At 51.3% G+C, this 26,830-nt stretch overlaps 2 protein-coding genes across 2 annotated transcripts; one reads left to right on the forward strand and one right to left on the reverse strand.

Annotated features, from left to right (window-relative positions):
* Nucleotides 1-12,873: 12,873 nt before the first annotated feature.
* On the forward strand, nt 12,874-20,442 carry CCDC63 (coiled-coil domain containing 63). The gene is made up of 12 exons (XM_064169053.1): nt 12,874-12,961; nt 14,405-14,499; nt 15,667-15,827; nt 15,953-16,142; nt 16,321-16,440; nt 16,919-17,100; nt 17,624-17,805; nt 18,260-18,480; nt 18,890-18,964; nt 19,342-19,531; nt 19,994-20,194; nt 20,358-20,442. The coding sequence occupies exons 1-12, from the start codon at nt 12,874-12,876 to the stop codon at nt 20,420-20,422; spliced, it is 1,770 nt and encodes a 589-aa protein (XP_064025123.1). The 3' UTR covers nt 20,423-20,442.
* A 691-nt stretch (nt 20,443-21,133) lies between these two features.
* MYL2 (myosin light chain 2) lies at nt 21,134-25,316 on the reverse strand. The gene is made up of 7 exons (XM_064168959.1): nt 25,203-25,316; nt 24,198-24,287; nt 23,632-23,707; nt 22,846-22,950; nt 21,617-21,692; nt 21,488-21,536; nt 21,134-21,361 (listed from the first exon to the last, which is right to left on the reverse strand). Exons 1-7 carry the CDS (start codon nt 25,314-25,316, stop codon nt 21,263-21,265), a joined length of 609 nt encoding a protein of 202 aa, XP_064025029.1. The 3' UTR covers nt 21,134-21,262.
* Between the last annotated feature and the right edge of the window lie 1,514 nt (nt 25,317-26,830).

The raw sequence follows: 26,830 nt of genomic DNA on the forward strand, positions 1-26,830 counted from the left end.
AAAATCCATGGCTGGAGTCACCTTTGATCTCTGGATTTCCTTCTGCTTTGCCCACACAGATCGGGCATGTTGTTGTGAGTTGCTGCTTTTGCCCTGGGGCATCCTCTGCTGTTGGCGTCCCTTGGAACTGGGTGTAACACCAAGGAGGATGTGTCCAGCCATGCTGCTCAGCAAGGACATCCTTTGCCATGGCTTCCAAAGGGCCACTGGATTCCTGTGCTGGATCTCTTGGGCATGCGTCTGCTTTTTAGTGCAGCATCTCTCAGGTCCCTGAGAGAGCATGCCCAGAGGTCAAGACTGTATAATTAATGGTAATTATCCAGTTGAGGGAGTGGGTACTGAACAGATTTAACTCATCTGAAACCTCAGCCTGAGTTGTTCTGAGCTGTGTTCTTAGTTGAACAAACCTGCACCTGCATCCTGAAGATGCCTTAAGTGAGTTGAGGAAACTCTCTTTCTCCTGGGATGGTTTCTCCTCCGTGTCATGGGCAGCTTCAGCTGGGCAAAGCCTCTGGCACACCTTGGAAAGAACATGGGTGCTCAGCCCAGCAGTGGAGAGGGAGGTCTTGCAGTTCTCCAGAATGCTAGAGAGCTTGCAAAACACTCTGGAGCACACCTGATGGGAAGGTGGGCAGGGCTCACCATGGCACCCACAGCACTTTGGGTGCTGCTGTGCTGCTTTGGGTGCTGATTTAAAGCACATGTGACCCAGGTACTTGCAGTCCTATCTCTGGGTCAGAGCACAGCAGACCTGAAGCAGTGGAGCCAAGGCTCTCTCCCATGCCAGTCTCCAGCTTTAGCAATAAATCACGAGTGTTTTGGTTTGGATGTGGTGATAAATGTGAGGGTGAGGAAAGACAGCACACACAATAGTGGAGTTTAAGCAGTACATGGGGCTTTTACGTAAGTGCTCCAATGCCCACGTACACTGGCAGGCAGCAGGTGAGACAGGAGTTGGAAACATTCATCTGTGGAGAAAAGGCAGCCCTGGAAACCTGCCACTTTTGTTCCCGTCTCTTCTCTCATGGAACTTGTTTTTTCCCTTCTTTTCCTCCATGCTTTACTTCATGTGAGTCTTTGCCTTTTAAAAGTAGGTGCCTTGCTTGCAGTATGAGCACCTTGGGCATGTTTGCTCAGCAGGTGAGATTCACCCAGCTCAAGACTTACATTCAGGTTAGACATAAGATTTAGGGTAGATTCAGGTTAGACATAAGGAGGAGGTTCTTCACAATGAGAGCGGTGAAATACTGGAACAGGTTGCTCAGTGATGTGGTTGAGTCCCCCTCCCTGGTGACGTTCAAGGTTGGACTTGATGGGCTCTGAGCAACCTGATCCAGTTGAAGATGTCCCTGCTCACTGCAGGGGAGTGGACAACATGATCTTTGAGAATCCCTTCCGACCCAATGCATTCTGCAAAGACTGAGATTGGAGCAGACTTCAGCATTGAGTTGGCTCTGAGTCAACCAGTTGGACATGGGGCTGATGTTAAGCTTCTGCCTCAGCAGAAGAAGGGCAGTCTGCTTCTTCCATTTTGAAAGAAAGCAAAGATTAGAGGAGCTGTTCAACCTGCAGCCAGGACAGCTTTGGTTACCCAAGGATCTATGCAGGGTTCAAATGTACCATCACATCTTGTTACTGAATTCTTGTCCTGCCCTTCCATTCCCTTCCAGAGGAAGCTCATCACTAGGTTTTGTGTATTTGAATGTAATAATTAAGGGAGGGTGCAGAAATTAATGTGCTCTGTGGGAAAAGGAGAGGAGTACAAAGGCAAAGTATGGGCAGAGAGTGAAACTTGAGTGTGTGTTGCCTTGGACAATCATTGCATGTATGAAAATGGAAGACGTGTTGTAAAGTGGAGAGGACTGCGCTGGTACTGTCAGCTTGGGTACTCAGTGCTGCTGTGTTGGATTCAGTGCATGCAACTTGCCCAAGCTCACCACAGGGAGAGGACCCTTCCTGTTGCACACATGGAGGAAAAGTGAGTTTTGAGGCCAAAAGGCAATGTTTTAGAAGGAAAGTAGTTTGTGAAAGTTTGTGTGCTGGGAGGTTTATCTGATGGTAACAACTTCTCCTGTGTACCTCCTCATGGGACACTCACTTTTCCCTAGGTAGTTCAGGCTGAAACACAAGCATCCAGAGATGAATCTCTAGAGAAGGAGAAACCCCACCAGGGGTCAGAGAAGCCCCAGGCACTTGGACAGTTTCCTTCTCTGGAGCCTCTACTGAAAGCAAGGGTCTCCACAGCCACTGGGCTTGACTTTCACTCCTTTTCTGGTATCATTTGGCTTCCTGCAAGCTAAGCTCACTGTGCTAAGCTCAATGTGCTAAGCTCACTGTGAATTTAACTTTTCTAACAGAGGGAGAGGAAGTGACCAGTGAGAGCTGATCATGGATATCTCCATGGGTCAGTAGATTTACACCGCAAGCTCCCCAGGAGAGGCAGTTTGCTCTGGACAGTGCCTGCATGGGGAAGGCTTCACCTCAGCTCTTGGCTTGGTGACCCTCCTTTGCTGATCCATCCTACCTTTGCCACTTCTTCCAAGGCAACCTCATACAAGTGTCGATTTTTTTTTTCCCTGTCAGCATGTAGGTCATTGGAGAGCCTCAGGGACCTAGCAGCTGACATTCATCCTTGGGTTTGAATCCTTGTGTCAAGCTTCCTGGAGGGAATAGAAGTGCAATTGCTGGTAAGACCGACTGCCTTTTGTGTGGCTTCAATTAAATGTCTTGCTCTGAGTGGGATAGTTGCCAGAACTTTAAAAATGATTATTTTTTTTGGTTGAAAGAAATGCTTTTATTTAAATATATACAGCAAGAAAATCACACCTGGCTTTTTGGAAGGGTTTCAGCTGGGATGCAACAGATCTCATATTCTTCTATGAAAAGGTGAACTGTCTTTTTCAGCTGAACTTTTCTGCCTTTTGTAGCTGTGATTTGGCACACATGAGGCCTAAGCAGAAGCACTGCCCTTCCCCAGCCAAGACAGGAAAGCTATGGCACGTGCTGGGTCTGGTGACATGGGGACAACTGCTGAGGGCAATCCTAAGAGGCAACAGAGTCTGTGGGATGACCCCCGAGACCTGCTCACTGTAGGAGTTTGTGAAGAAGCCATGGGGCAGCTCAGAGACCCCAGGACATGTGTGCCCTGTCCACTGCAGAGCCTGCTGTGCCAATGAGATGACTTCACAGCTGTGACCTCTGGAGAGGACCCATGAGGACAAAGCACATCCTCCCCTCTGCCCTTTTCACTTTCTCTTTGCTGCTCTTTCAACCCAGGCTAACACCAGGTCTCTGTTTTAACAGCAGTGTCAGCATGGGCATGAGCAACAGGTTAAAACAAGGCAAGAAACCACCTCTGTCTCTCTTCTGTTTTTTCCTTCACCCTTTTAAATTCTGGTTGCTGGGTATCCTCTTCACTCCTGACCCATGCTGCCTGGTGTTCCTTGTGGCATGGCTGGGTGCTTTAGTCCCCGCTGTGGTCTGCAGAGCAGGTGGTACAAGCCAGCAGATCTTTGCTGGCTGTTACAGTGCTTGGCTGCAGACATATTGTAGTTAATTTATTTAATAATCTTAAACCAAAATTGCACTGCTTTTTATTATGCATTCCAGGTCAGGTTGTCTGGGGCTCTGAGTAACCTGTTCTACTTGCAGATGTCTCTGCTGACTGCAGAGTGGTTGGGCTAGATGACCTGTAATGGCCCTTTCCAACACAAACTGGTCTGTGATTCTATGATTCTCAAGGGTGCACACTGCAGTCTCTTCCCAGCCTCAACAGATGGAGTGACCAGTGCCATCACAGCCAGACTCACTCCTTCCAACAGCAACAGGCCATGGCAGAAATGCTCCAGCAGCTGAAGCACCTCAGTTCAGGGTAACAATTGCATGAGAAAGTGGTGAGCGGTGAGGTGATAAAGGCTGAAGGAAGAGATGTGAACCACTTGGTGAAACTGATACTGCTAAATTCCCTGGGGCTTAAAACAAGGATCCAGGGAGGGACTGGATATCCCAGGGATGTAAAATCCCAATACTGCATTCAGTTTTGGGCTCCTCAGTTTAAGAGAGACAAGGATCTGCTTGAGAAAGTCCAGTGGAGGGCTATGAGGATGATTAGGGGACTGGAACACTGCCTTATGAGGAGAGGTTGAGAGACCTGGGGCTGTTTAGTCTGGAGAGTTTATAAATATCTGAGTGCTGGGGATCAGGAGGCAGGGGACAGGCTCTTCTCACTTGCTCCCTGTGATAGAACAAGGAACAATGGGTATAAGCTACAGCACAGGAGGTTCCACCTCAACACAAGGAGAAACTTCTTTACTGTAAGAGTCCCAGAGCACTGGCACAGGCTCCCCAGAGAGGTTGTGGAATCTCCTTCTCTGGAGACTTTCAAGGCCCTTCTGGATGCATTCCTCTGTGACCTGAGGTAGATTCTATGGTCCTGCACTGGCAGGGGGATTAGACTCAATGATTCCTTTAGGTCCCTTCCAACTCCTAACACCCTGTGATCCTGTGAATGACCAGGGTGATGAGAGCACACCTGATCCTCACATGGCAGGAGCTTGGCCATGTTGACCAGCTTGTTTGTTTGGCATTTTTATTGTACCATGATTAACATGGAAGTGGTCATAAATGCCCATGCTGTGTGACCACACATCCCCATGCTTTCAGGGGTCTTTACTCTGGAAACATGTTTTGGGGTAGTGGGGCATCTCTGTCTCACCTGGGTTGAAGTGGGAGCACAAAGTGTTGCTTTAAATCCTTTGCTTGCTGCTCCCAGGTTCTCCCAAGCAGAACCTTTAAATGCTGTGCCATCAACTGCTTGATTAATTACTGCTCTTCTGTTTCACTTGTTTGATGATGATTTTCAGTGATGTGACTGAAACTCACCTCCCAGGGTGGAGGCAGTCTCAGGCACTGGAACAAGCTGGACATACATTTTTAGTAAAACAGTATTTTCAGCTCAGGATTTGAAGGTTTTGGTCATTTCCTGGTCCCTCTCTGAATCACACACCAAGTCATTTCTGGTTTTTTTGCAGTTGTTGGAGGTGACAATGATCTGGGAGCTATGTGCTTGGCTTTAGGAGAGAGAAGGAAGTGAAGAGCAGGATGAGCTCTCCCTGCTCCAGGCACCCAAGCTTATGGCAAAACCTCCAGGGAGCTCCAGTTCATTTATATTATTACAGAAATCAAGGACTGGGAGAGGCACATGGCAGGGTTTAAGACCACCCCATATTATTGTTCAGCTCAGAGGAAAAAGATGGGCAACCATCCCCATTGCTGTGGCAAGGAGATGAGCACAGCAGGGCTGGCTGCCCATCTGTCTGTCCATCCAGGCTCCTGCCAGCTGTTCCCAGAATCTAGAAGCAGCAGTCTTGTGGTAGTGGAGGGGCTGGGGGGGCTGTAAGACAGGCTGGTGAGCCAGGGTGCCTTCCTTAGCGTGGCTTCTCGCCTCTGCCTGCAGGCAGGGCCTGGAGCCAGAAACGCTGTCAGTCGGGTTTGTCCTGCCAGCATCAGCTCACCTTGGGGAGCCCTGCAACGGTGCTTAACCTGCAATTCATCTCCGCAGCCATCCCAGCTGGATGCCAGCACCCTCAGGGCTGGATCCTGAAAGCTGGTACCCTGGTGTACCTCTTCACCCTTAGAGCCCAGATTTCCAAGCTCTCCACCAGTCAACAGACGCTTGGAGCACCAGGAGGTTTCAGCACAGGGAATAGGGCAGGGGCTGCTGGCACACTGGACTTGTGCCACAGGACCAGAAGGAAGCAATGTCATTATAGTCTGGTATTTGCCTGCTGTGCTCTGTTCTGGGACAGACTCATGTCCCCTGGCAGGACCAGCTGTGTCTTGGGAGGATGCTTGCTGCTGGAGCAGATGAGCTACTGGAAAATGTCTCTCTCAAACCCAGCATCACCAGTTTGCTGCAGCTGGAGGGAGCAGGCTGAGCTCTGGCTGTTAGGAAATGTGTTTTCCCTGCTCTGGTGGGTCCACGAGTAACTCTCTGTTGGTATAGGAAGAGGACACATGTGGGGCCAGGTCTGTGTGGCAATAGAGGTCTTCCCAAAGCATCAGCCTCTTGTGCTGGGCTGGAGCAGCAGAACTGGAGAGGATCAGACAGGCTGTCAGGAGCACTGAGCACCAAAGACACTGTGTGCAGCTACAGCATTGGCCTTCTTCTCCCTGGGTGTGCATTCCTGAGACCCTTTTTTGATGCACAGTGGTCCACACTCCTCTTGGCACTCCTGGCTTTGGGAGTAGGGACAAAGGGACTGTATGGCAGCATAGTGCTGCCTGCTGGCTGCATCACCTCACTCACCCCCTAGCTTTGGGGTCACCGGTTTTTGCTGGAGGGATAAGTGGAACTCCCTGCAGAGCCCAGATGGGCAGAGAGAGGTGTCTTGAATGCTCTTCCTCTAGGGATCAGAGCCTGTTGAGCAATTTTGCAACTCAAGAGGGGATTTGCCACCAGCAAGGGCTGTACCTGCTCTCTGAGGGCAGCCATCTAGTTACCTCCTTTCTTCCTCTTGCAAGAGCAAAAAGCTCCACGATGAAAATGGAGCTGAGGACAGTGCTAATTGCTTCAGAGTCGACATGGTGGCCTGGGACTGAGGGGATAGTATGCTGCAGGGTTTAAAAACCACAGATGAGTGCCCAATAGGCTACGTTACCAGCTCAGAAGGAGATGGGAGTGGACGTAGTGCTGAGCCTGCACAGGCAGGTTTCTAGAAGCAGCACGAGTTGAGCTGGTAAATTATAAAATGCCACACTTGAGGTCTGTTATATAATGTCCTTTTACAGAACCTGGGAGCTAAAAATAAAAGAGAGTTACATTTTGGGCTGGTGTTAAAGGATGCTCCAGAGCGAGTTTGTGTGGGAAGGAGTGCTCTGCCGCGCGCTGAGAAACGGAAAGGCTGTGGCACCCCAGGCTCGCTCCCAGCCTCCGTTACTTGTTTTCTCTGCAACCTCGTGAAAAGCATTTACTCCCCAGGTCTCAGTTTCCTTCTCCTTAAATCAGGAACAAGAAACCTTCCATTTCTTTGCAGCTGCGTTGTCAAGATTAATTCATGTTTGCAAAGTGACCTGAGAATCTATAGGAACCTGAGCAGTATATCATTATCCCCATCTAAACTTAGCATATAATATCAGCAGGCCAAATTCCCCTCCCACACGGGAGGAGAAGGGATTGTGTCAGCATAGCCAAGAGGAAAATTCCAGCCACTCTTCCTAACCAAAAAATCCACAAGAGAAAAGCCTTTTCAGGCTGAGACCATTTTGTTTTCCTGGAGGAAATTCCACCCTTCATTAGCTCTGAGCTGAAGGATCAGCTCCCACACAGATTGGCTCACACTGAAGGGTAATGGGAGTTTTGGATGGCTCATCTTTCCCCTCTGGGATGGTAATGGTGATACTGGGCTCCTTCAGGACCTGCTGCCTGCTGCTGACAAAACCAGGCCCATCTCTGGTGGGAAAGGCAAGAGGCAGAGGGACAAAGCAGAAATGCAGCTGTATGTGCTGCGCTCCAACCGTTTCACATTCCTTCTGCTCCTGCCCCTTTCCTCTTCAGCTGTATTTCCACCACCAAGCCCAGTGTGGCCTCCAGTGTCCTGCTTTGCTCAGTGAATGCTCCCTCCTCTCTGTGTTCTCCATGAAAAGCTAGGAACAACCTGGCCTGTCTTCATTCTCCCTGCCCTCTGCATGCAGACTGATGACTGTAGATGCTGGACAGTTACAGGAGAGCTGGACAGATTTTCAGGTCAGGTTTGACCACTCAAAAAGGTTCAGGTTGGATAACAGGAACAGTTTCTTCCCTGAAAGGTTTGCCAAGCCCTGGTCCAGGCTGCCCAGGAAAGTGGTTGGGTCCCCATCCTTGGAGGGGTTTCAGAGTTGTGGAGATGTGGTACTGAGGGACATGGTTTAGTGGTGACCTGGCAGTGCTGGGTTAATGATTGGACTTGATGACCTTAAAGGTATTGAAGATGCTAAAGGTGTTTTCCAAACAGAATTCTTTCTATTATTCATGATTCAATTTGGGGACTTAAAGAGGCCAGGTACAGACTGAAAGATGGCTGAAGCATGGAACGTCAGAGGAGAGCCTGGCTGGGACGAGGAGGGGATAGTGCTGCTGCAGCCTTGCTCCCACAGCTCTCTTACTTTAGAAAGAGCAAGAAACAGTTAATGGAGGGTCTGCCCTGGCCAGTGGGACTGGGAAGCAGCTCACCTGGGCTTTCATCAGCTGCTCATTTCCCTCTTGAGATGACACACATCCCATTTATGCCTGTAGATAGGAAACTGCTGCCTGTCGATGGGACACTGCTACATCATCTACCGTTTGCAGAGCATCATAATGTCAGAGGAGAGGCTGAAATCAGGGAATCATAGAGTGGATTGGATTGTGAAGGTGCCCTTGCAAGTTATCTTGTCCAACCCTCCTTCAGTGAGCAGGGACATCTCCAACTAAATCAGGTTGCTCAGGGTCCCATCAAGTCTGGTCTTGAATGTCTCCAGGTATTGGGCCTTCACCACATCTCTGTGCCTGTTCCAGTGTTTCACTACCCTTCGTTATGAAAAGCTTCCTCCTCGTGTCCAAACTAAGTCTACCCTGCTCCAGTTCCAAACTTTTGCTCCTTGTCCTATCACCACAGGCCCTTCTAAACAGTCCCTCCCCAGTCTTCCTCTAGGTCCCCTTCAGTTCCTGAAATGCAGCTGAAAGTTCCTCCTGGAGCCTTTTCTTGAGGCTGAATGACCCCCACTCTTCAATCCTGTATTTGTAGGAGAGGTTCTCCAGCCCTCTGATCAGCTCTAGTAAGCCTCATCACCACCTTGCAGCCCTCCCTGCATATTTTGCAGCCTGTGCCAGGCTGTAAGACCAGGACTTGGCCAAAGCAGATGTGCAGCCCCTCTGGGTACAGTGTGTGGATTCTTAAAACCACCTGATCAGCCAGGCCTGATCGTGTGCCTGTAAAACCCATCCCAATCACTGTAAAAGATGTTTTCTGACAGGGTGGAGATTTTCAGGGGAGTTGCCAAGCAACTGGCGCAGCTCTGCTGCCTCCTGCTTCTCTCCTCCCTCTGAGCAGTGAGCAGGCAGGGGATGGCTGCATCTCTGCGTCCCTGCATCACTCTGCCACGGCCAGCCCAACACTATTTAGCTGTGCCAGCCTGCCTGGGGAGGTACATTGTGACATTAGTACCACTGGTGGCTAGTGAGACAGAATGCTTCTGGCTGAGGGGGATGACCACTCCTGCCCACCTAAGCCATGACAAACAGCCATCAACAGCAGGGTTAGAAACAGGCTCTTTCTTCCAACCCATCTCTGAGCTGTACGTCTTCTTTTTGAACTAGCCCCAGAAATGTGTGCTGACGCATCAAGCAAAACACCCAGGAGAACTCATTACAACCTGGCTTTGATCAGTGTCACCTCTGCATTTCCTTGGGAGCTGCTTCAGATTTACGCTACGAGAAATATGCAGCCTGAACCCTTGGGATTTTCTTGTTTGAAGTATCAATTTAAATCAACTCTTGAGTAACAACTTCTCATTGCAAAAATCACCTCACGTCCCTCCTAAAGCTTTGGACCTGCAGCTAGGGTCATGAAGCAGTGGCTGACAGGAGGGGAGGCAGCTGATGACTGTGATCTCACAAAAGATGGGTTGCTGAGCATGTGGCAATAAACAGCACATGCAGCCAGCTCGTAGAAATGGCAAATGGACCAGGCTGTTCAGAACAATCTGTTCCTTCTCCAGAGAAGGGCTGCAGTGCTGGTGGTAGGCTGGGAATGTGACTATTCTCTGTGTGAAGCTGGTCTGGAATTCTGCTTCAGAAAAATGGCAGGGCCAAGACAGGGCAATTACAAGGAGACATATCCTAAATCGAATGAAAAAGCTGCATGTGCTTTGCTGAGCTGACTCTTCTCCAGGGAGGTTTGTGCTGCAGGAGCTCTGCTCTGCCTCATCGTCCCATGGAGCTGCTCACTGCAGTGTCCATGGCTTTCTGCTCCCAGTGCAGCCACCACACTGATGCTCAGGCAGGGAAATCCTGCTGATCCACCTCAGGTTGCTCCACTGCATTTGGCTGCTCACTTTACTGCCTTATATTGTCACCTACTGAATCTGGCATCAGTGCCACTGAGGCAGAGGACCAGCTGGTGCACCCAGTTTCTTGCCTAGTACTATGATTGATGTTGGAAGGGGGTAGACCAGAGTGCCCATTTATCTCCCTTAAAGCCAAAACTGGGGTGACAGAAAAGTCTGCAACTGTCCTTATCAGCACCACACCAGGCTGGACCTGGAGGGCAATCCCTCCAGGCAGATTTCTTTCAGTCGTTCTGCTTTCTTTGGGGCTCGTGGGCTTCCCCGGGATCCTTTCCTCCTGTGCCCACTGTAGCGATCAAGTGTCCTTCATTTGATTTGGAGAAGTAAAAGGTCACCAAACACAGATGGTACAGAATACCTGTACAGCAATTTAATTAATTGACTTTAAGTATTAATTCAAAGTAGTTTCCCTGAGCGATCTTATGTAGGCAAATCCTCAGTTACCTTAAACCACTTGCAGAGCATCTTCAACTAACAAGGTATTCTTAGTCCTGATCAAGAGCACTGCACAGGACGATAATCAGGAGTGATTAATTGGAAACAGCTCCTCTAGAGCAGGCTCCTCTACAACCTTCTGTGCTGTCCCGTGCTGCTGAGCTCTACCCAGAGCTGACAGGGAGCTGTCAGAGCCCATAGGGAAGGGATTTTTCTCCCTGAGTCCCCTGTGATGAGCTGCTTTCTCAGCTGCAAATCACCCTCCCACAGCTCTTCCCAGTGCTCTCCAGCTAGATGCGGCACAGAGGGTTTCCAGCAGTGTCTACATTTGCCAGCAGACTTCCCTGGGGAAGAACAAGGTCTGGGAGGTCACAGTGGGAATTTATTAGCTTGGCTTAGCCATAGCCAAGCATCTCACTGGACTTTCAGAGCTACTGCATTGCTTATCCCATCCCTGAGCAAAACGCTGCATCCTGCTCTGGTCTGGTGCTTTAAAATATCTCTGCCTCTCCAAAACTGCTGAGGGATCAGCAGTCCTGCTAAGAGTGTTACTTTGTGCAGCTTTGCCTGAATCACAGATGAAACAAGATCTCTGCTCAGAGAGGCTGGTTCCCAGTCAGGCAAGACTCAGTGTGACAGCAGCTTGTCCTTGAGTCCTCTGTTCTCTCCTCATCCTTTAGCTAAAATGCTCCCACAGTGTATGAGTGCTTGTTTCGTGCCAGGTTTGACCTCAGGCCAGTGAAAATTTCAGAGGCCTTTTCTTGCTCTCAGACAACAGCACGTCCTTGGCTATTTTGCTTCTGCATTTTGCCCTCCACAGCAGCAGCCTTTGAGCAGTAATTCAGTACCATGTACCTGGGAGCTGCACAGAGGGATAAAGCAAATCCCTGTTATTAGGCTCTGCTGGAGGGGCAGAGTCTGCAGTGGAAAAAGAGTTTCACTTTCCCAAGGTCAGAGGCTGGGAAACTTGCTCTTAAATGACCCTTTGAAAAATACCAAGTGATGCCACGAAGGAGCTGGTTCACTGCTGGAAGTCACATTTCACTTGGTGTCAGCAATTCACAAGGAACCCATCTGCAGGAAATTACAATGACAATTTCCTCTTTGAGTGCAGAGGAATTACAGCTGTAATTTGCTGTAATCGAGGAGGCAGCAAACAGAATCACAGAATCTCAGCATGGTGGGGGTTGGAAGGGAGCTCTGGAGATCACCCAGCCCAACCCTGCTGCTCAAGCAGAGCAGGTTGCCCAGGATCAAGATGTCCAGCTGGGCTTGGAATCTCTCCAGAGAAGGAGACTCCACAACCTGTCTGGGCAATCGGCTCCAGGGCTCCAGCACCTTCACAGCCAAAAAGTTTTTCCTCCAGTTCAGATGGAACCTCTTGAGTTCCAATTTGTGCCCACTGCCACTTGTCCTTTCACTGGGCACCAGTGAAAAGAGCCTAGTCCCATGCTGTTGCTGTCTCCTACCCATTTGGTTTATTGATTGGTATTGAAAAGATCCCCACAGCCTCCTTTTCTCCAGGCTAACAACTCAGTTCCCTCAACTGCTCCTCTTAAGTTCCTTAGAACCTTCTTCTTATGCTCTAGACCCTTTACCACGTTTGTTGCCCTTCTTTGGACACACCCCAGCACCTCAATGTTGATGTGTTTGTAATGCTTTTAGGACCAACACTGGTCTTGCCCATTGGGGTCTGATATGGTTTATCCACATGTAGGTAACCACTCATCAGAGGAAAGAAATAAAGATCTGGGAAGAGAATGTACTCATGGGAGGCCATTCCCAAGCCAAGCCTTGGTAAAGTGACATCATGAGGCCAGGCTATCACTCCAGGTCTATGGGATGACTTCTTAGTGAAGGTGGACACTGTGAGGGTGACAGAGCACTGGAACAGGCTGCCCAGGGGGGTTGTGAAGTCTCACCCTCTGGAGATAGACAAAACCTACCTGGATGTGTTCCTGTGTGATCTGGTATAGGTGATCCTGCTCTGGCAGTGGGGCTGGACTGGATGAGCATTCGAGGTCCCTTCCAGCCCCTGACATTCTGTGATTCTGTGATTCTCTGTCTGGATTCAGAACCTCTTCTGCAAGGTTTTGCTATTGGACTGATGGCTGAGAAGATTTTTCCCCCATCACCAGCTGCTTCAGCAGTTGTCAGCATCATCCTGCTCCTCCCAGCACCGCTGCTGGAGCTGATGGGAGTTTATGATTTAATCCAGGTTTTTAGAGGAGGGCAAAAGAAACTTTTGACAGTTCCATATATAGTTCTCTGACTCACAGATTTCATGTGTCAAACACTGAAGATGGGTTAAGTAGAATTAAATTCTGGATTTGTTATAAATAGGCTTTAAGTACCATGAATGTATTAGATTTGCATGAAAATATTGGCCTGATTCTCCAGCTCACCTCAGAGGTTTTATTTGACATCTATGGGACACTCCCAGGTAGGTGAGCTCAGCTCAGAGCCAGCTTTGACCATCCCTGAATCAGTGAGATGGGGAAATCATTGCTCAAAACAGGAAGGATTTACACTGCTTGCACAGATCAGAATTTGGCCCTTAAAATAGAACAAGGAGTTTTAATTAGACCCCAGATCTGTAGCTGAGGGAATAATTTGTCCGTGTCAATCAGTGCTGACTGTACCTGTTAAATCAGGGAAGATGGCTTATGAATTCCAGGAAAATTGCAGAGAAAGTCACTTTTCTCCTCTTTCTCCCAGAAGATGGAGATTCACTGGATTCAGAAGTTACAGATGATCCCATCCTGCTCATCCTGCTCTGGCACAGCTTAAATGAAGTCACTTAGAGCATGACTGACAGTCGAGCATGTTAGCTCTTGGTGGCCTTGGGCTGACAAAGCTGTATGTGGGTACAAGTCCCATGGGCCAAGAGAATATAAGGGGAGAGTGGCTTACAATCAGCTTCTTGAGGTGTGGGGGGACAATGAAGAGGGCTAGCTCCTGATTAACTGTCAAAAGAGAGGAGAAGGACAATGGCTCCCTCACCTATGCCATCAAACTGAGGGCTGATCTGGAAAAGATGCAGCAGAGAATTAAGACTCTCCAGGTCTGTTCCAAGCTCTTCGTTTCTCCCCCTTCTCAGACGGTGCTTTTGGGCTGGAGTGAGTTTTTCTTCTCCCCTGTGTCCAGCATCAGTGCTCACAGCAGAGCACCGCTCACAGCCTGCCACACAGGTGGGATGAAGGGAATGAACGCAAAGGGGCAGCCAAAACTGGAAGTGCAGGAGACAGAACACTGCGTTCAAGGGCAAAAAATGTCACGATGCTGCCACCGTGTACCCAGCACAAACACTGCAGGAGCCAGGAGGGCCGAGAGCTGCCTGGGGCTGGTATGGGGCTGGATGGAGTGAGAAGGGCTGCCTGTTGTGAGTCATTTCCCAAGTTGGCAGCACCAGCCATTGCTACTCCCCCGGTGGTGACACCTCGAGGATGTCTGGATGCGATGCTGATGACAATGGGTATGACAGGATGATTGCTGCCTCTCCACGACCAAAAGAGAAACCAGGAGAAAAGGCTCATGGAGGTGGATGGGGGGCTGGTGAGGAAGAGGAGAGGCCAGCTCTGTGACCTTGAAGTGGTGTAGGGGATGGCAAAGTCCTAGATAGTGCTGGGGATAGGGAAAGCCTGAGTGCTGCTGGTGAGGGCAGATCCCTTGGTTCTGCTGGGGACAGGGATAGTCTGGCTGCTATGTGGTGGTCAGAGCAAAAAGTTTCAAGTCCTTACTTCTGACACAATTCCAACACTGCAAAGGGAGGCAAGATCTGGTACAAAGAGGTTTTCTGCTTGCTGTGGCCATGCGGCCAGAGAAGCACTGGGAGCACATGGCTCAGGGCTGGTTTTGAGGCACGGAAACCCCTTTGGGCTCCCAGCGTTCTCCGTGAGGGGGGTAAATGTGCCTTGGCCATACCCTGGTGCCATTCTCCTGTCTGATGGTCACAATGAAGACCTTGCCTACTACTCTCAGGTGAGATCATGTTGTCATGACAACCAGGCCAGTGGCCAGTTCCATGGAGCCTGGGACAGTGCAGGTTGCAGGACTAGGTTTCAGTACTGGCTCCTTGCTGGTTTCTTGCCTCTCCTGTGCCTCCCACTGAGAATAAGAACTGTTCTTTGGGTACACCAACTATTGCTGTGTCCCATCCCCCAGCTGGACAGGAACCACAGCACACCAAGACTAGGTGAGCAGTGTCAAGGGAGACAAGAGAGCTCCTGGGTCTACAGTGGGGTTGGGGGTGACTATCTATGGGGTGAGGGCTGTGGGATCAGCCCCATTGACCTCCCTGACTGCAGTGGGACTTGGGCTATATGCTTTGATTCAACATGTAGCCTTGTGTTGGTCTCTTCTGCCAGGCAATCAGCAACAGAACAAGGGGACACAGTCTCAAGTTGTGCCAGGGGAGGTCTAGGCTGGATGTCAGGAGGAAGTTGTTGGCAGAGAGAGTGACTGGCATTGGAATGGGCTGCCCAGGGAGGTGGTGGAGTCGCCATCCCTGGAGATGCTCAAAAAAGGACTGAATGAGGCACTTAGTGCCATGGCCTGGTTGATTGGACAGGGCTGGGTGCTAGGTTGGACTGGATGATCTTGGAGGTCTCTTCCAACCTGGTTGATTCTATGATTCAAACTCGTGAGCTGGTGCTGAGGGATGGGCAGGGGAATACAACCACCTCCTTACCTGAGTTTGATTTCTTCCCTTGGAAAGCAGGCCTGATTCTGCAGAGGCTTCCCTGTCCTCTTCCTGTGGTGCCTGCAGAGTAACCTGTGAAGTCATCTGGAAGAAATGAGGAGCTCAAAGGTAAAAATGGAAGCACAACACAAAGCTGGCTGTGGCTCAGCCGCTGTGGTCAACAGGCCCTGATTTTGGGGGCTGTTAACACCTCCTTGCCCCAGGGACCTGTGGTAGCATGGGATGGGTAACTCAGCACTTTGCTCTGAAGAGGATCAGAAGTGCTCAGGGAGTTGTAGGGCTCAGTTCTTGGACTGATAATGACTATCTTGGGTGGCTTGGAAGAGCTGAAGGTGGTGACAGAAAGCTAGAAGTGCTCGTGCCATGATTCCCTGTGTCCAGGTCCATTATCTACCACTGCTGGTGGTGTTCACTCCAGTGACCAAACTCTCCCTCTGTGGTGGCAGGGAGGACCCTCTTTGGGGCAGAAGGCTGAAGAGATCCCTGTAAAGGAGAACGAAAACCTGGTTGCAGATGAGATGAGGAGGCTGCAGAAACAGCTTTGGATTGCAGCAGAGAAGAGGAAGGGTTATGGAGCCAACGTGAGGCGGCACTTGCAGGCCCAGCAGTGAGTGCTGTTTTGCTCGGCTGCCTTGTGCTTGAGAGGTTCATCCATGCCAAGACCTGGGGCCGCTGAGATGGGGTGTTGCAGGTGGGATGTGCTAAATGTCATTTAGGTTTCCCTTCTTACAGGAAGGAAATCAAGTCGCTGACTCAGGGACACTTAGAGGTGGCATTAATGATGCGCCAGATCACGCCCAGCAGAAGCCCCGTCCTGGCCGACAGAAATCGTGTGGAGATCAACCGCCTCCTGCAGTTAAAAAGCCAGAACGAGGCAGTGATTAGAGAGAGAAAGGCCCAGTTGGCTGAGCTGGACAAGCAGGTAGGAGCATCTGGAGTGTTCCCTGGCTGAGCATGGCAGAGCAGGCTCCCAAAGCAAGCCTTACAGCTGGAGCTGCTCGAGGGAGGGTGTTTTCTTTGGCCAAGTGTCCCGACAAGAGTTCAGAAGGTAGGGGTGGAGGTTAGAGTTTATTTTTTTCTCTTCTCCTCTGCCTGTGCAGATACATGAGCTGGAAAAAGAGATTGTAAAGCAAAAGCAGAAAGGAGCGAAGGCAAAGCAAGCCAAGGATAACAAACTGCTGCAAAAGAAGCTCGAGACCCTGGAGAAACGTCTGTACAACGTAAGCTGCCTGCCTGCAGAGCTTTGGAGACCGTGTGCGGGGCTGCCCTAGGGCCTGAGTGCCAACCCTCTGGGCAGGACAGAGGGTTGTGGTGCAAATGAATTTGGTTGTCATAAGCTGCATGAAGGAGCTGGCTTGTTCCCCTGGTCTGATTGCTCCCAAAGTATTTTGGAGGCTCTTTCAGCTTGGTGACCTGAATGTAGCATTTGTGCCATGCCAAGAAACCTGAAGGTCTGCACCTGTTTAGTGATAAAACCAAGCTGCCTGAAGCCACCTTGCCTTGGACGAGGCCAGCTCCAGGTGTCTGCTGTGATCGGCCTGGCCTGCTGTTGCCTCTCCTTTCTTGAGAGGGAGGATAGTGCAGGACCAGCTTCAGAGCTCTTGGGCTGTGTTTGTCTCAGCTCTGCTCAAGGTCTTTCAAATAGATTGAGGCTCCCAGACAAGTTCATCTTCGAACTGTTTCCCTCCCTCTCCCCAGGCCACTGTCCGGTTCGATAGCAGCCTTGCCAGGAATAACAAGCTCCGTGAAGAGATTGAAAACATGAGGGTCCAAAAGGCCATTTTGGACAATGCCTATTGGAAGCTCCATAGGAAGCTGGAGCAGCAGAGGCAAAGGATGACCACTGCCATGGAGCAATGTACAGAGGCCAAAGAGCAGCGGTATGTGGCCTTGCAAACTCTCTGTGGCAAGTTTGGCACCAACAGGCAGTGTCAGTGATGAGTCTTGATATCAAGAGAGACCAGTGTCAGCTTTAGAGAAAGGATCTAGCACTTTCATCTAGAGCTGGGTGCTGAGGGTTGTGTGTCTGGTCAGTACAGGGAGATTGGTACCTCCAGGGAGGTTTACTACTGCACCTATCTCAGATATTTCTTGGAATGGGGTGAGGTGCTTCATGGAACAATTTCTTTCTTCTGAGTCCCATTTGAGCCCACATAGGAGAATGCAGCAGGCTCTGGTCAGAATGAGCCTGGTTGCCACAGCTGGGTGCTGTGTCCAAGCACAACTCCCCTCCAAGAGCTGTGTTTGCTTGCTGTTGGCTTTGGGCGAAGAGCCCTGCCATGTGGTTGAGGGATGGACAATGTGCAGAGCATCCCCGAGGCTATTGTGGTTTAAGGCACTGAAAGGCATGGGAATGGCTGGGAATACAAGTCCTTGGTGTAACCTGCTGCTTTCTGTGTGCAGGATGGAAGCAGCGGCTACAATAGATGAGATAAAGAAAAGGAACATCCAGGAGACTGTCCAATACAGGGAGGAGCTGGAGAAGCTGAAATATATCCCCATAAAGGAGACCAAACTGAAAAACTTCATGGTCTCCAAATTAACTGATCGGTCTGGATTGGAGGAGAAAGCCGAAAAAGAGAAAGGTATCAGATGAGAGAAAGTAAGGACATCTGGATCCACAAACCACGAGGCTGGCAAGGGGGCTGCTACAGCCCTGCACCCCAAGGACAGGACCCCTCCCTTGCCTGCAAGCTCCTTCCCCTTCCTTTACCCAACAGAAGCAGAAGATGAATGAGGCCACTGAGTGAGGCCACCCCAAATAATGTGTCCTAGGGTGGTCTTGGGGGAGAGAGAGAGGAACGAGGAGGCAGGGACCTGCCTCCATGTGCAACCAGCACTCCTTTTATCTTCTGTGGAAGAGATCCTGCTATCCTTAACCCATTCCCATTTCAGGCTGAGAGCTGTTTGCTTAATTTCTGAGGGCAATAATGACATTTTGTGCCCTCCTGCCCCGAACACCCTGCCAGATCTCACATCACTCTCAGATGAAGGCTATGCAAAGAGCAGCCCATCTCAAGCTCTCCAACTCTCCCTCAGCCTTGAAGGCAGCCGAGCGGGCCAAGAAGAGACAGTGGGAGAGCATGGAGAGCCGGCAGGTGGCTTACAAGCGCCTTACGGAGATGTCAGAGGAGAAGGACATTGGCCAGCTCATGAACATCTTCATGGAAAGGGAGGACCAGAACTTCTCCAGCTTCGGCTACTCCAACAAGCTAAAGGATGATGTGGAGAAACTGAAGCAGCAGATCAGTGACCTCCAGGTCTGTCCCAAGCTCTTTGTGTCTCCCTTTTCTCAGACGGTGCTTTTGGGCTGGGGTGGCTTTTTCCTCTCCCCTCTGCCCAGCACCAGTGCCCGCAGCAGAGCACGGCTCGCATCCTGCCGCGCAGGTGGGGTGCGGGGAAGGCAAAGGGGCAGCCACAGCTGCAGGTGCGGCAGACAGAGCGCTGCGGCCCGGCAGCGAAAAGTGTCTCAATGCTGCCGCCGTGTGCCCGGCACAAGCACTGCAGGAGCCGGGAGGGCTGAGCGCTGCCTGTCGTGCGGTCACCGCCTGCCCTCCTGGCCTGCGGACAGTGGCCTCAGAGGGGTGAAGTGGGTTGGAGGTCCCCAGCCTCTCGTAAACTCTGATGGGCGTTCAGCCAGTTCCCCCTCCCTGTGCTTGTGTTCCACAGACCAAAATTTCAGCCCTCACCACAGATCAGGAGCGTGCAGAGAGGAGCAGCATTCAGGTTCTGAAGGAGCTGGAGGTATGGAGGGCAGGATTTCCCTCTGCAAGGGCAGCAGAGCACTCTCTGTCATGGCAGCTGTCCTAGGGATTCTGGTCCTGCTCTGGCCATCGGCTGGAGAGACACGGGCAGGAAAGGGCCCTGCCCAGCCACTGGCAGCCCCTTCTGCCAGTGCCAGATGAGACGGTGAGTGCAGGGCTCCTGCTAGCCCTGGTCCTCCAGCATCTGTGGCATGGGGAGCTTGGCAGCCCCTTCACAGAGCTTTTCCCCAGCAGTGATGGGAGCATCCCAGAGCCTTTCTGGACTTGTCCTCCAGTGCCCAGACTAGAAGAAAGCAGTGCTGCGGTGCAGGAAAGAGCAGGAGGATGTTTTGACACCTGAAATGCTTTTGTTGATAGGAGAAATTAATGGAAACCACAAAGGAGGCCAACTTGTGTGAGGAAAGCTTGAAGGAGACCAGCAAAATCCTGGGCCAGAAAAAATCAGACATGGAGGCCCTGCTGAAAGAAATCAGCAGAGACAATGAGATAACAGAAGAGCTCAAAGGAATGGGGCAGATCACCCACCGCAGCCTGGTGCAGTTTTTTGGTGGGTGATGGCTGCTTGTCTTCTCTTGTGATGTGGCCTGAAACTTGTGTGTCCACCACCACCTGCTCCATGTTTTGATTGAGTAGTTTTTTTTCCCCTGCCTCATCACAGAATTCAAGAATCATTTTGATTTGGAGAGTCTCTTAAGAACTTCAAGTCCAACTGTTAACCCACCACTACCAGTCACATGAAACCATGACCCTCAGCATCACATCTGCGTGGCTTTTAAGTCCCACATGGGATGGTGACGCCACCAATTCCTTGGGCAGCCTGGCCCAGGGCTTGACAACCATTTTAGGGAAAGAAATCTTTTCTATTATCAAATCTAAACCTTCCCTGCTGCTACTGGAGGCTTTCCTGTCCTTTCTCTTGTTATGCATGAGTGTCCCCTAATGTAACTTTGTGGTGTCAAATGTCCATCAAATTCTGGACCTAACCCAGCTGGTGCTGCCTTCCTCCCAGGTCTCCTGGAGAAGATGACCAATGAGCTCCTGCTAAAGGAGTCCATCCTACGATACATATCAATGGAGGTCTCCGATCAACCCCAGCCCTTCACCAGCCCATTGCTGGGTGACACTGATCCTCTCATCCAGGAGATGGACCCGGCCCAGCTCTTCCCAAGGCCCCCGTCCCTGAAGAGCAGTGTTGATGTCATTGATGCCTGTGAGTGTGGGAGGTGGGAGGGAGGGGCTGTGGCCAGGCAGTCGATCCACAATTCCCCCACGGCCGCCTGGCCAATCCCCTATTTGTCACCTGTCCTTCCTCCCCACCGGCTATATCAGGCCTGTGATGGTGTGTGTGACATGGTGGCCATCTCTTTGCACAGTGGAAGAGCCACTGGACCACCAGCAGCTGCGCCAACTGGTTCTGCAGAGCCAGAGGAAGGAGTAGGGCAAAACCACCAGCAAGGATAAGAGCTTTGAGAGCCCATCGAGGGGTGCATTAAAGAAAGAGTTTCACTTTTGAGTTCTCTCTCTGCTTCTGTGCTTTGGATGTTGTTCTGTCTCCCATTACTCTCTGAAAGGAGCCCAACACCTTCTGCATGCTCCAGAACCTCCCTGGGTGATACTTTGACACGGTTTCTCCCACTGCAGACAGCAGCCATGGCCAAGGCAGGGAAGAGCTGCTCTGCAGTGGGACGTTGTCCCCTTTGTACAACCCAATGTCCTTCCCACAGCTAGGTGTCACGTGTCTGCTAGGGAGGAGATGGGGACCACACTCCTGAGCCTGCACCATGACTGTTCTGTGGGGCCCAGGGAGGGCATGGGGGATGCAGTGGGATGAGGGTGCTTGCTGGGGTCTCTGCTAAGCTGGAAGAAACTGGCAGCTCTCTTCTGCATAAGGTAAAACTGAGCTCCATGCTGGTCCTGATTTGGTGAGATCTGATGACTGCTAGCCACAGCCCAGTGTGAAAGGGATTCTTGGGTGCTGACAGCTGGTCCAGGATGAGAGACACCAGGGCAGAGGGACTTGAGGGCACATGAGGGTAGTGTGCAATGGAGCCAGGAGGCTGGAGTCAATGGGATCGGGGTGGGTCTGGGGGTTCCTGCTTGGCACAGATTCAGCACACAGACACACCACACAATCATTCCCACCAGCAGCTGGATTGTCTGTCACCAGTTTAATGTGGATACCATTGACATATTCCCCACAGGGAGAAGCAAAGACACCCCTCTGGTGCCAGATGAAGAGAAGTGATCTTAGAGCCCCAGCCCCAGCCCCAAGTATGGGCTAGTCCTTCTCTTCACCATGTGTAATGACATGGACAAGGTTTTTGTAATCCAGGTTGCCAGACATGTCTGGTGGGAAGGCTGCAAACATCTGGTCGACCTGCAGGGAAAGATCCAGGGTGAAAATTCAAGCACAGAAAATTCAAGCTTGAGCTGGCAGGAGGGCTGGGGATCTGTGGGGATGGAAGGCATTGCAGGCTGGCAGGGGGTGGGAAGGAACTTGTACCTCTTCCTGGGAAAACCTCTCACCCTGTGTCATCAGCATTTCTTTGATGCTGCAAACAAGAGAGAGTGGTGAGCACCAGGGAGGTGCTGAGGGGACACCTGTCCTCCCCCCCAGCACTGTTGCACTCACTAGTCAGATTTCAGGCCTTTCCCCTCCGGATCAAACACTTTGAACGCGTTCAAGATTGTCTCTTCTGGGTCAGCACCTGCAAATGACACAGCCATGGGCAGAGGGCATGGCCACAGTCACAGAAAGTGGTGGAGAAGGAAGCTAGCAGCTGCCTCCTGCTTCCTCCTGGCTTTGGAGGAATGGTGGGGGACAGTCTGGGAATGAGGGAGTCTGCTGGAATGCTGGCCCTACAGCTGGGACCTCTGGTGTGGAGGAGCAGATGCAGGGTTGCAGTGTGCCTACAAAGCAGGCTGTCACCACTGCCCTGTCACCTGGTGTCTATCTAATCTTTTGGATGTATTTATAGAGCTACAGACACAGCCCCCTGGGGCTGTGTAGCTCCTGGAGATCTGTGGAGAGGCTGCATGACTTGGGGTGTGTAAGCAAAACAGGGTGCAGCCAGATGGGGCCGTTGGGTCCCACCTTACCAGGGCGGCTGTTGGTGCAACTCTTGGTGTCAGCAGGCTCAGAGGCACTGCAAGATCTCCTGTCCCCTCTTTCTATGTGGACAGCAGCACCACAGCCTGCTGGATTTTTTTACACTGCCTGGAAAACCGAGACATAGAGACCTGCTCATACCCCCTGTCAGGTTGGGGATACATGGGGTGAGATCCAGATTTGGACAAGCAGTCCCAGCTCTGCCTTTGAGACTGTTGGCATTACAAATCAGCATGAGATCTGGGGTGCAGGGATGTCCCCGGGAACAGGTGCTAGGGTACATGACATGGAGTTTGTCCCATCTGCAATGTCTCAGGACAGGGAGACAGGGAGAATGCCCAAGTTCATGATTTTGAGAACTGGAGCTTGAGGTGAAAGTTTGTTGCTGGGGTTTGTCACACCAAAGCCTCTCCCATGCTGCCACTGGGATAAGATGGCACTAAGGGACGTGGGAGGGGTGGATCAGGGAGGTCATTTCACAAGTATCCTGTGGCTGTCCCCAGGAGTCGCCTTTTGTCACTCATTTGGAAGGCATCTTGTCTCTGATCCACTTCTGGGGCTTTCCACACAGCAGCATGCCACCCACCTTCCCTTTAGCAGATCCCATCTGAGGCCTCCAAGGACCTTCTGGTGGTTCTCACCATGAAAAGTGACAACTGGGGAGTTGGGTGGCTTCCTCAGGTAGGGCAGAGAATTGGTGATGGTGTGGCTACCCACTGACCTCCCCTGCTGCTACCCACGTGCCCTCTCACCCTTGAGTTTCTCCCCAAACATGGTGAGGAACACAGTGAAGTTGATTGGGCCAGGTGCCTCCTTTATCATCTCATCGATCTCCTCGTTTTTCACGTTCAGGCGCCCTAGGGGAGAGCAGAGCTGAGTGAATCCCATGTCCCTCTCTGGCTGCAGATCTGCACAGATTTCCAGGCTCTGCTCTGTGTGCTGGGGGGTAAAAAGACCCACCAAGAGAGCCTTCCTCTGGAGGTTCTTCTTCCACCCAAGGGAAGTGGCACAACCCTGGGGAGCCACCACTGTTTCAAGGACCATCAGTAGCAGAAGTAGGGAGGATCATGTGCTGGCAGGGGAAGGGTGTGCTGGACATCTTAAACTCTCATTTCTTAGGCCCCAGGCTCACAGAAAATGAAATGGCAAAGGAATTCTGCTTCCTTCCATCACTACCCAGCAGACAGCCTGCTTCAGCCCTCCTTGGAATCATATCATAGACTTAGAGAGTGGTTTGGGTTGAAAGGGACCTTAAAGATCATCTAGTTCCTATCCCCCAGGGACACCTCCACTAGACCAGGTTGCTCAAGGCCCCATCCAGTCTGACCTTGAACACTTCCCACTGTCGTGGAAGCCTCTCCAAGTCACCCCACTTGGAATCTCACCAGCTAACAGAAGTGGGTTTGGATCAGGAGGCTTACAGCAAAGTAGGAGATCCAGTTCACTGCTGGGACTGAGTTACACAGGGATCTGTATCTCACTTAATAGGTCTAATGTTCAAGTTTCTGAGGAGGGGAGAGCTCTAAAAGGGGTCTCACCAAGTGCAGCAAAAGTGTCCCTCAGATCTGCCTTGTCAATGAAGCCATCCCGGTTCTGATCCATGATGGTGAATGCCTGGAAGCACAGGAGGAGGGCAGGAAGCACAGGGAGAGTGAGAGCTGTTGACCCTTGCAAAGACTTTAATACCCTCCTCCTCTCTTCAACTTGGATGGTACAGAAGACACTTTGAACCCTGCCAGGATGAGGCTCCAGGGGTCCTCACTCAACAAGGGGGCAACAATCTTCACCCTAATGCAGCAGCAATCCTGGCCCCTGCAGGATCACATCACCCTAGGGTGATGCGGGGTGATAGCTTCCTAGAGCACCCCACACATTAATGCCACACAAAACCCATGCCTTGGGTACAGGCTCCTGGGAAGCTTTGAGGTGATTCTGCATTTAATAACATCCCTGAGTTGTTATCACTTCTCAAATTAAAGGACTCAAAACTGACCATGCTGCCTCTTGCTGCAAACCAGTTGCTGCCAGTCTGAGAGCACCGAGGGAAGAGATGAAGGTCACATTGCATCAAGGACCCTCAGCCATTTCTCCCCAACCCACCTACCTCTTTGAATTCCTGGATCTGGGCCTGCTCAAACATGGAGAAGACATTGGAATTAGCACCTTCAATCCTCTTCTTGGCTTTCTTGGGTGCCTGCAGGGGTCCAAGTATGTATCATCACCTCACTGGCTTTTTGTGGTGTGGAATAAAAGCATGGAACTGCCCTGTTCTTAGTCGTGAGTCCTTCATAGTAGCTTTGGGCTGGCACTTGGGTGCTTGGTAGTTTCCCTGTGCATTGCCCAGGAGCTCCAGGTACATGCAACCCTCCAAGATACTGAGAGACATTGCAACTGCTGCTTAAATTACAGACACATCTTTGCTTTCCTGATGAACTCAGGCAAATAGGTCTGAAGAAAGATGAACTGGGAAAACATTTGCCCACCAAAGGCTACAGCAGGTAAGAGGATTGTCATTGGGCTTGGGTGTGCCCAAGTGGAACAGGAGACTGAGGTTGCACACAAGGACGGGAGTCACTAGGTGCTTCCTTACCCTACTGTGCCTCTTGCTAAGAGCACAGCACTCGGTAATTAAAATATTTGCTTATTGAAGAAATCTGCCTCCTCCTGCACTGAGGCTTGAAACAAGCAGAAACAGCTCAACACATCTCTTGAACAGGAACAGAGGACAGAACTGCTCACTCTCCCAACCTGCCTATCCTTCACTCCAGCCGTGCTCCAGCAGCCTTTCCCTCTGATACAGGGGGTCCTGCCAGGGGAAGGCAGAGCAGGAGGGTTGGGGTGACACAGCAGCCCTTCCTCTCACTGCATGCTGGGAGGGAAGTATTTGGAAGGTGGTGTTTGGACCCCAAAGCGGTCTGTCTTGATTGGAAAGCTCTGCTAGCTCTCCTCTGCCACTGCACTCAGATGCTCCCAGACCTCTTCACTGACCCTTTTGCAGGACAGGATTGACCTTGATTGTCAGGTCCCTGCTACCTCTACCACTCCATCTCTGTTAGATCTACCTGGATTGTGCCTGTTCCCGCTGGAGCTTTCTGCTCTGGGTACTCACCATGGCTTTGCACAACTGCTGATGTTGCTGCAAGAGGTGTCTCAGAGGCAGTTCCTCACTTCCCCTCAGATGAAACAATAAGTACATCCCACTCTGGGTTAAAAATAGCCCCATGCCCACTTTTGGATGTAATAGGTAAGTTAGCCAACCCCCAGCCCTCTTGTCTCTGATTTTCTCCATCCCTCTCTCTGTAATCTGGAATAGCAGCTTGTTATTGTCACTGGCTGACATGACATGTGAGCCAAGAGAGGGTTTCAAGGTTAACAAAATGCCAGGCTGCCCTGCCACTCCCACACTGGAGATGCTGACCCATGGTAGGGACTGCACAGGAGCAATCCCACCTGCATTTGGCACTGAGGCTGTGCTTTGGTTTTTACACTCTGCTGGGATGTGCAGGGGCAATTCAGCCCCAAGGGTACCCCTGACTACAGCCACCCAGGTCTGTGGACATGGATGTTTTGCCCTGATACATCGTTGGAAACCTTCGTGCCTCATTGCAGCCTTGGCACAGCAAAACTGGGTGCTGCTTGGCTGCTGGAGGTGGAGGACTCCAGCTGTCCTGGGTGCAGTAGGGTTCTGCTATTGCTTGTGATGCTCAAAGAGCAGGAGAGACTACTGGCCACCCCATCTTTGGATGAAAGGGACCAAGCTTGTCACAGCGCCAGCTCGGATGCAGCACCCCATCTGAGGTCACTGGGACAAGGCTGGAGGAGGGTGCTGAGCTCCCACAAAGACAGGCAGGCATGAAGGGTTCCTCTCTCATGTGTCACCCCCCACTGAGCCACCTGTTGCCCAGTAAAGCCAAGCACTTGCTCTCCTGGTCCCAGCAAGACAAACACACACAATTAACTCTTCCCATCCCGGGTGCTGACAGCTGGTGCAGAGCCATGTCCTGCAGCACCCAAGAGAACCAGCTCTCATGTGGCCCAGTCACTGGACATGGCATGGCATGGCACAGCATGGTTGCCCTGGCCAGAGGGCACACTTCTGCAGCAGGAACCACTGAACCTGCAGGCAGGCAGGCTACAGTCCTGCAAAACCTCTGCTGGGGTACAAGAGCTGACTCCCAGTCCTCTCAGGGCAGAGCCACTGGTGCCTGGGGTAGCTCTGCTCTGTTCTCAGTATTTTTAGCCTGTTAACTTTATCTCCCTCTCCTTATCTCCTCACCCTCGTGGTGTAGACATGCTGGGCTGGGAATTGTGCAGGGGGCCAAATAATGCCTGTCAGCTGCAGACACAGCCTCCTAAACTCTGGAATGCCTGGTATGGCTGTGACCTGGTGGAGGCTGCCTAGATTGCTGCCTTGATGCCTAGACTGCTGCCTGGCATGGTCTTCTTGGCATGTGGAGTGAGTGGGGAGGACAGAGATATGCTAGGCATGAAAAGGCAGCATGAAATGAGAACCCTGGAGCTCCTGGCTCTGCCTGGATGCTGCCCTCCTTCCCTCAGAGGACACAAATACCCTGCTTAATCCCTGGCACTTGCTGCTTGGTCGCACCTCGATGCCTGGTAGCAGAGCCAGCAAGGGTGGCATTGTGTGGAGGATTTAAGTAGCAGCAGGGAAATGCATCAGGAAAAGTCCCCAGAGAAAAGAAAACTGATCCAGAAATGATCACCTCATCTGGATGG

Source organism: Pogoniulus pusillus, chromosome 30 (assembly GCF_015220805.1).
Source record: "Pogoniulus pusillus isolate bPogPus1 chromosome 30, bPogPus1.pri, whole genome shotgun sequence".
In the NCBI taxonomy this organism is placed as follows: Eukaryota; Metazoa; Chordata; class Aves; order Piciformes; family Lybiidae; genus Pogoniulus; species Pogoniulus pusillus.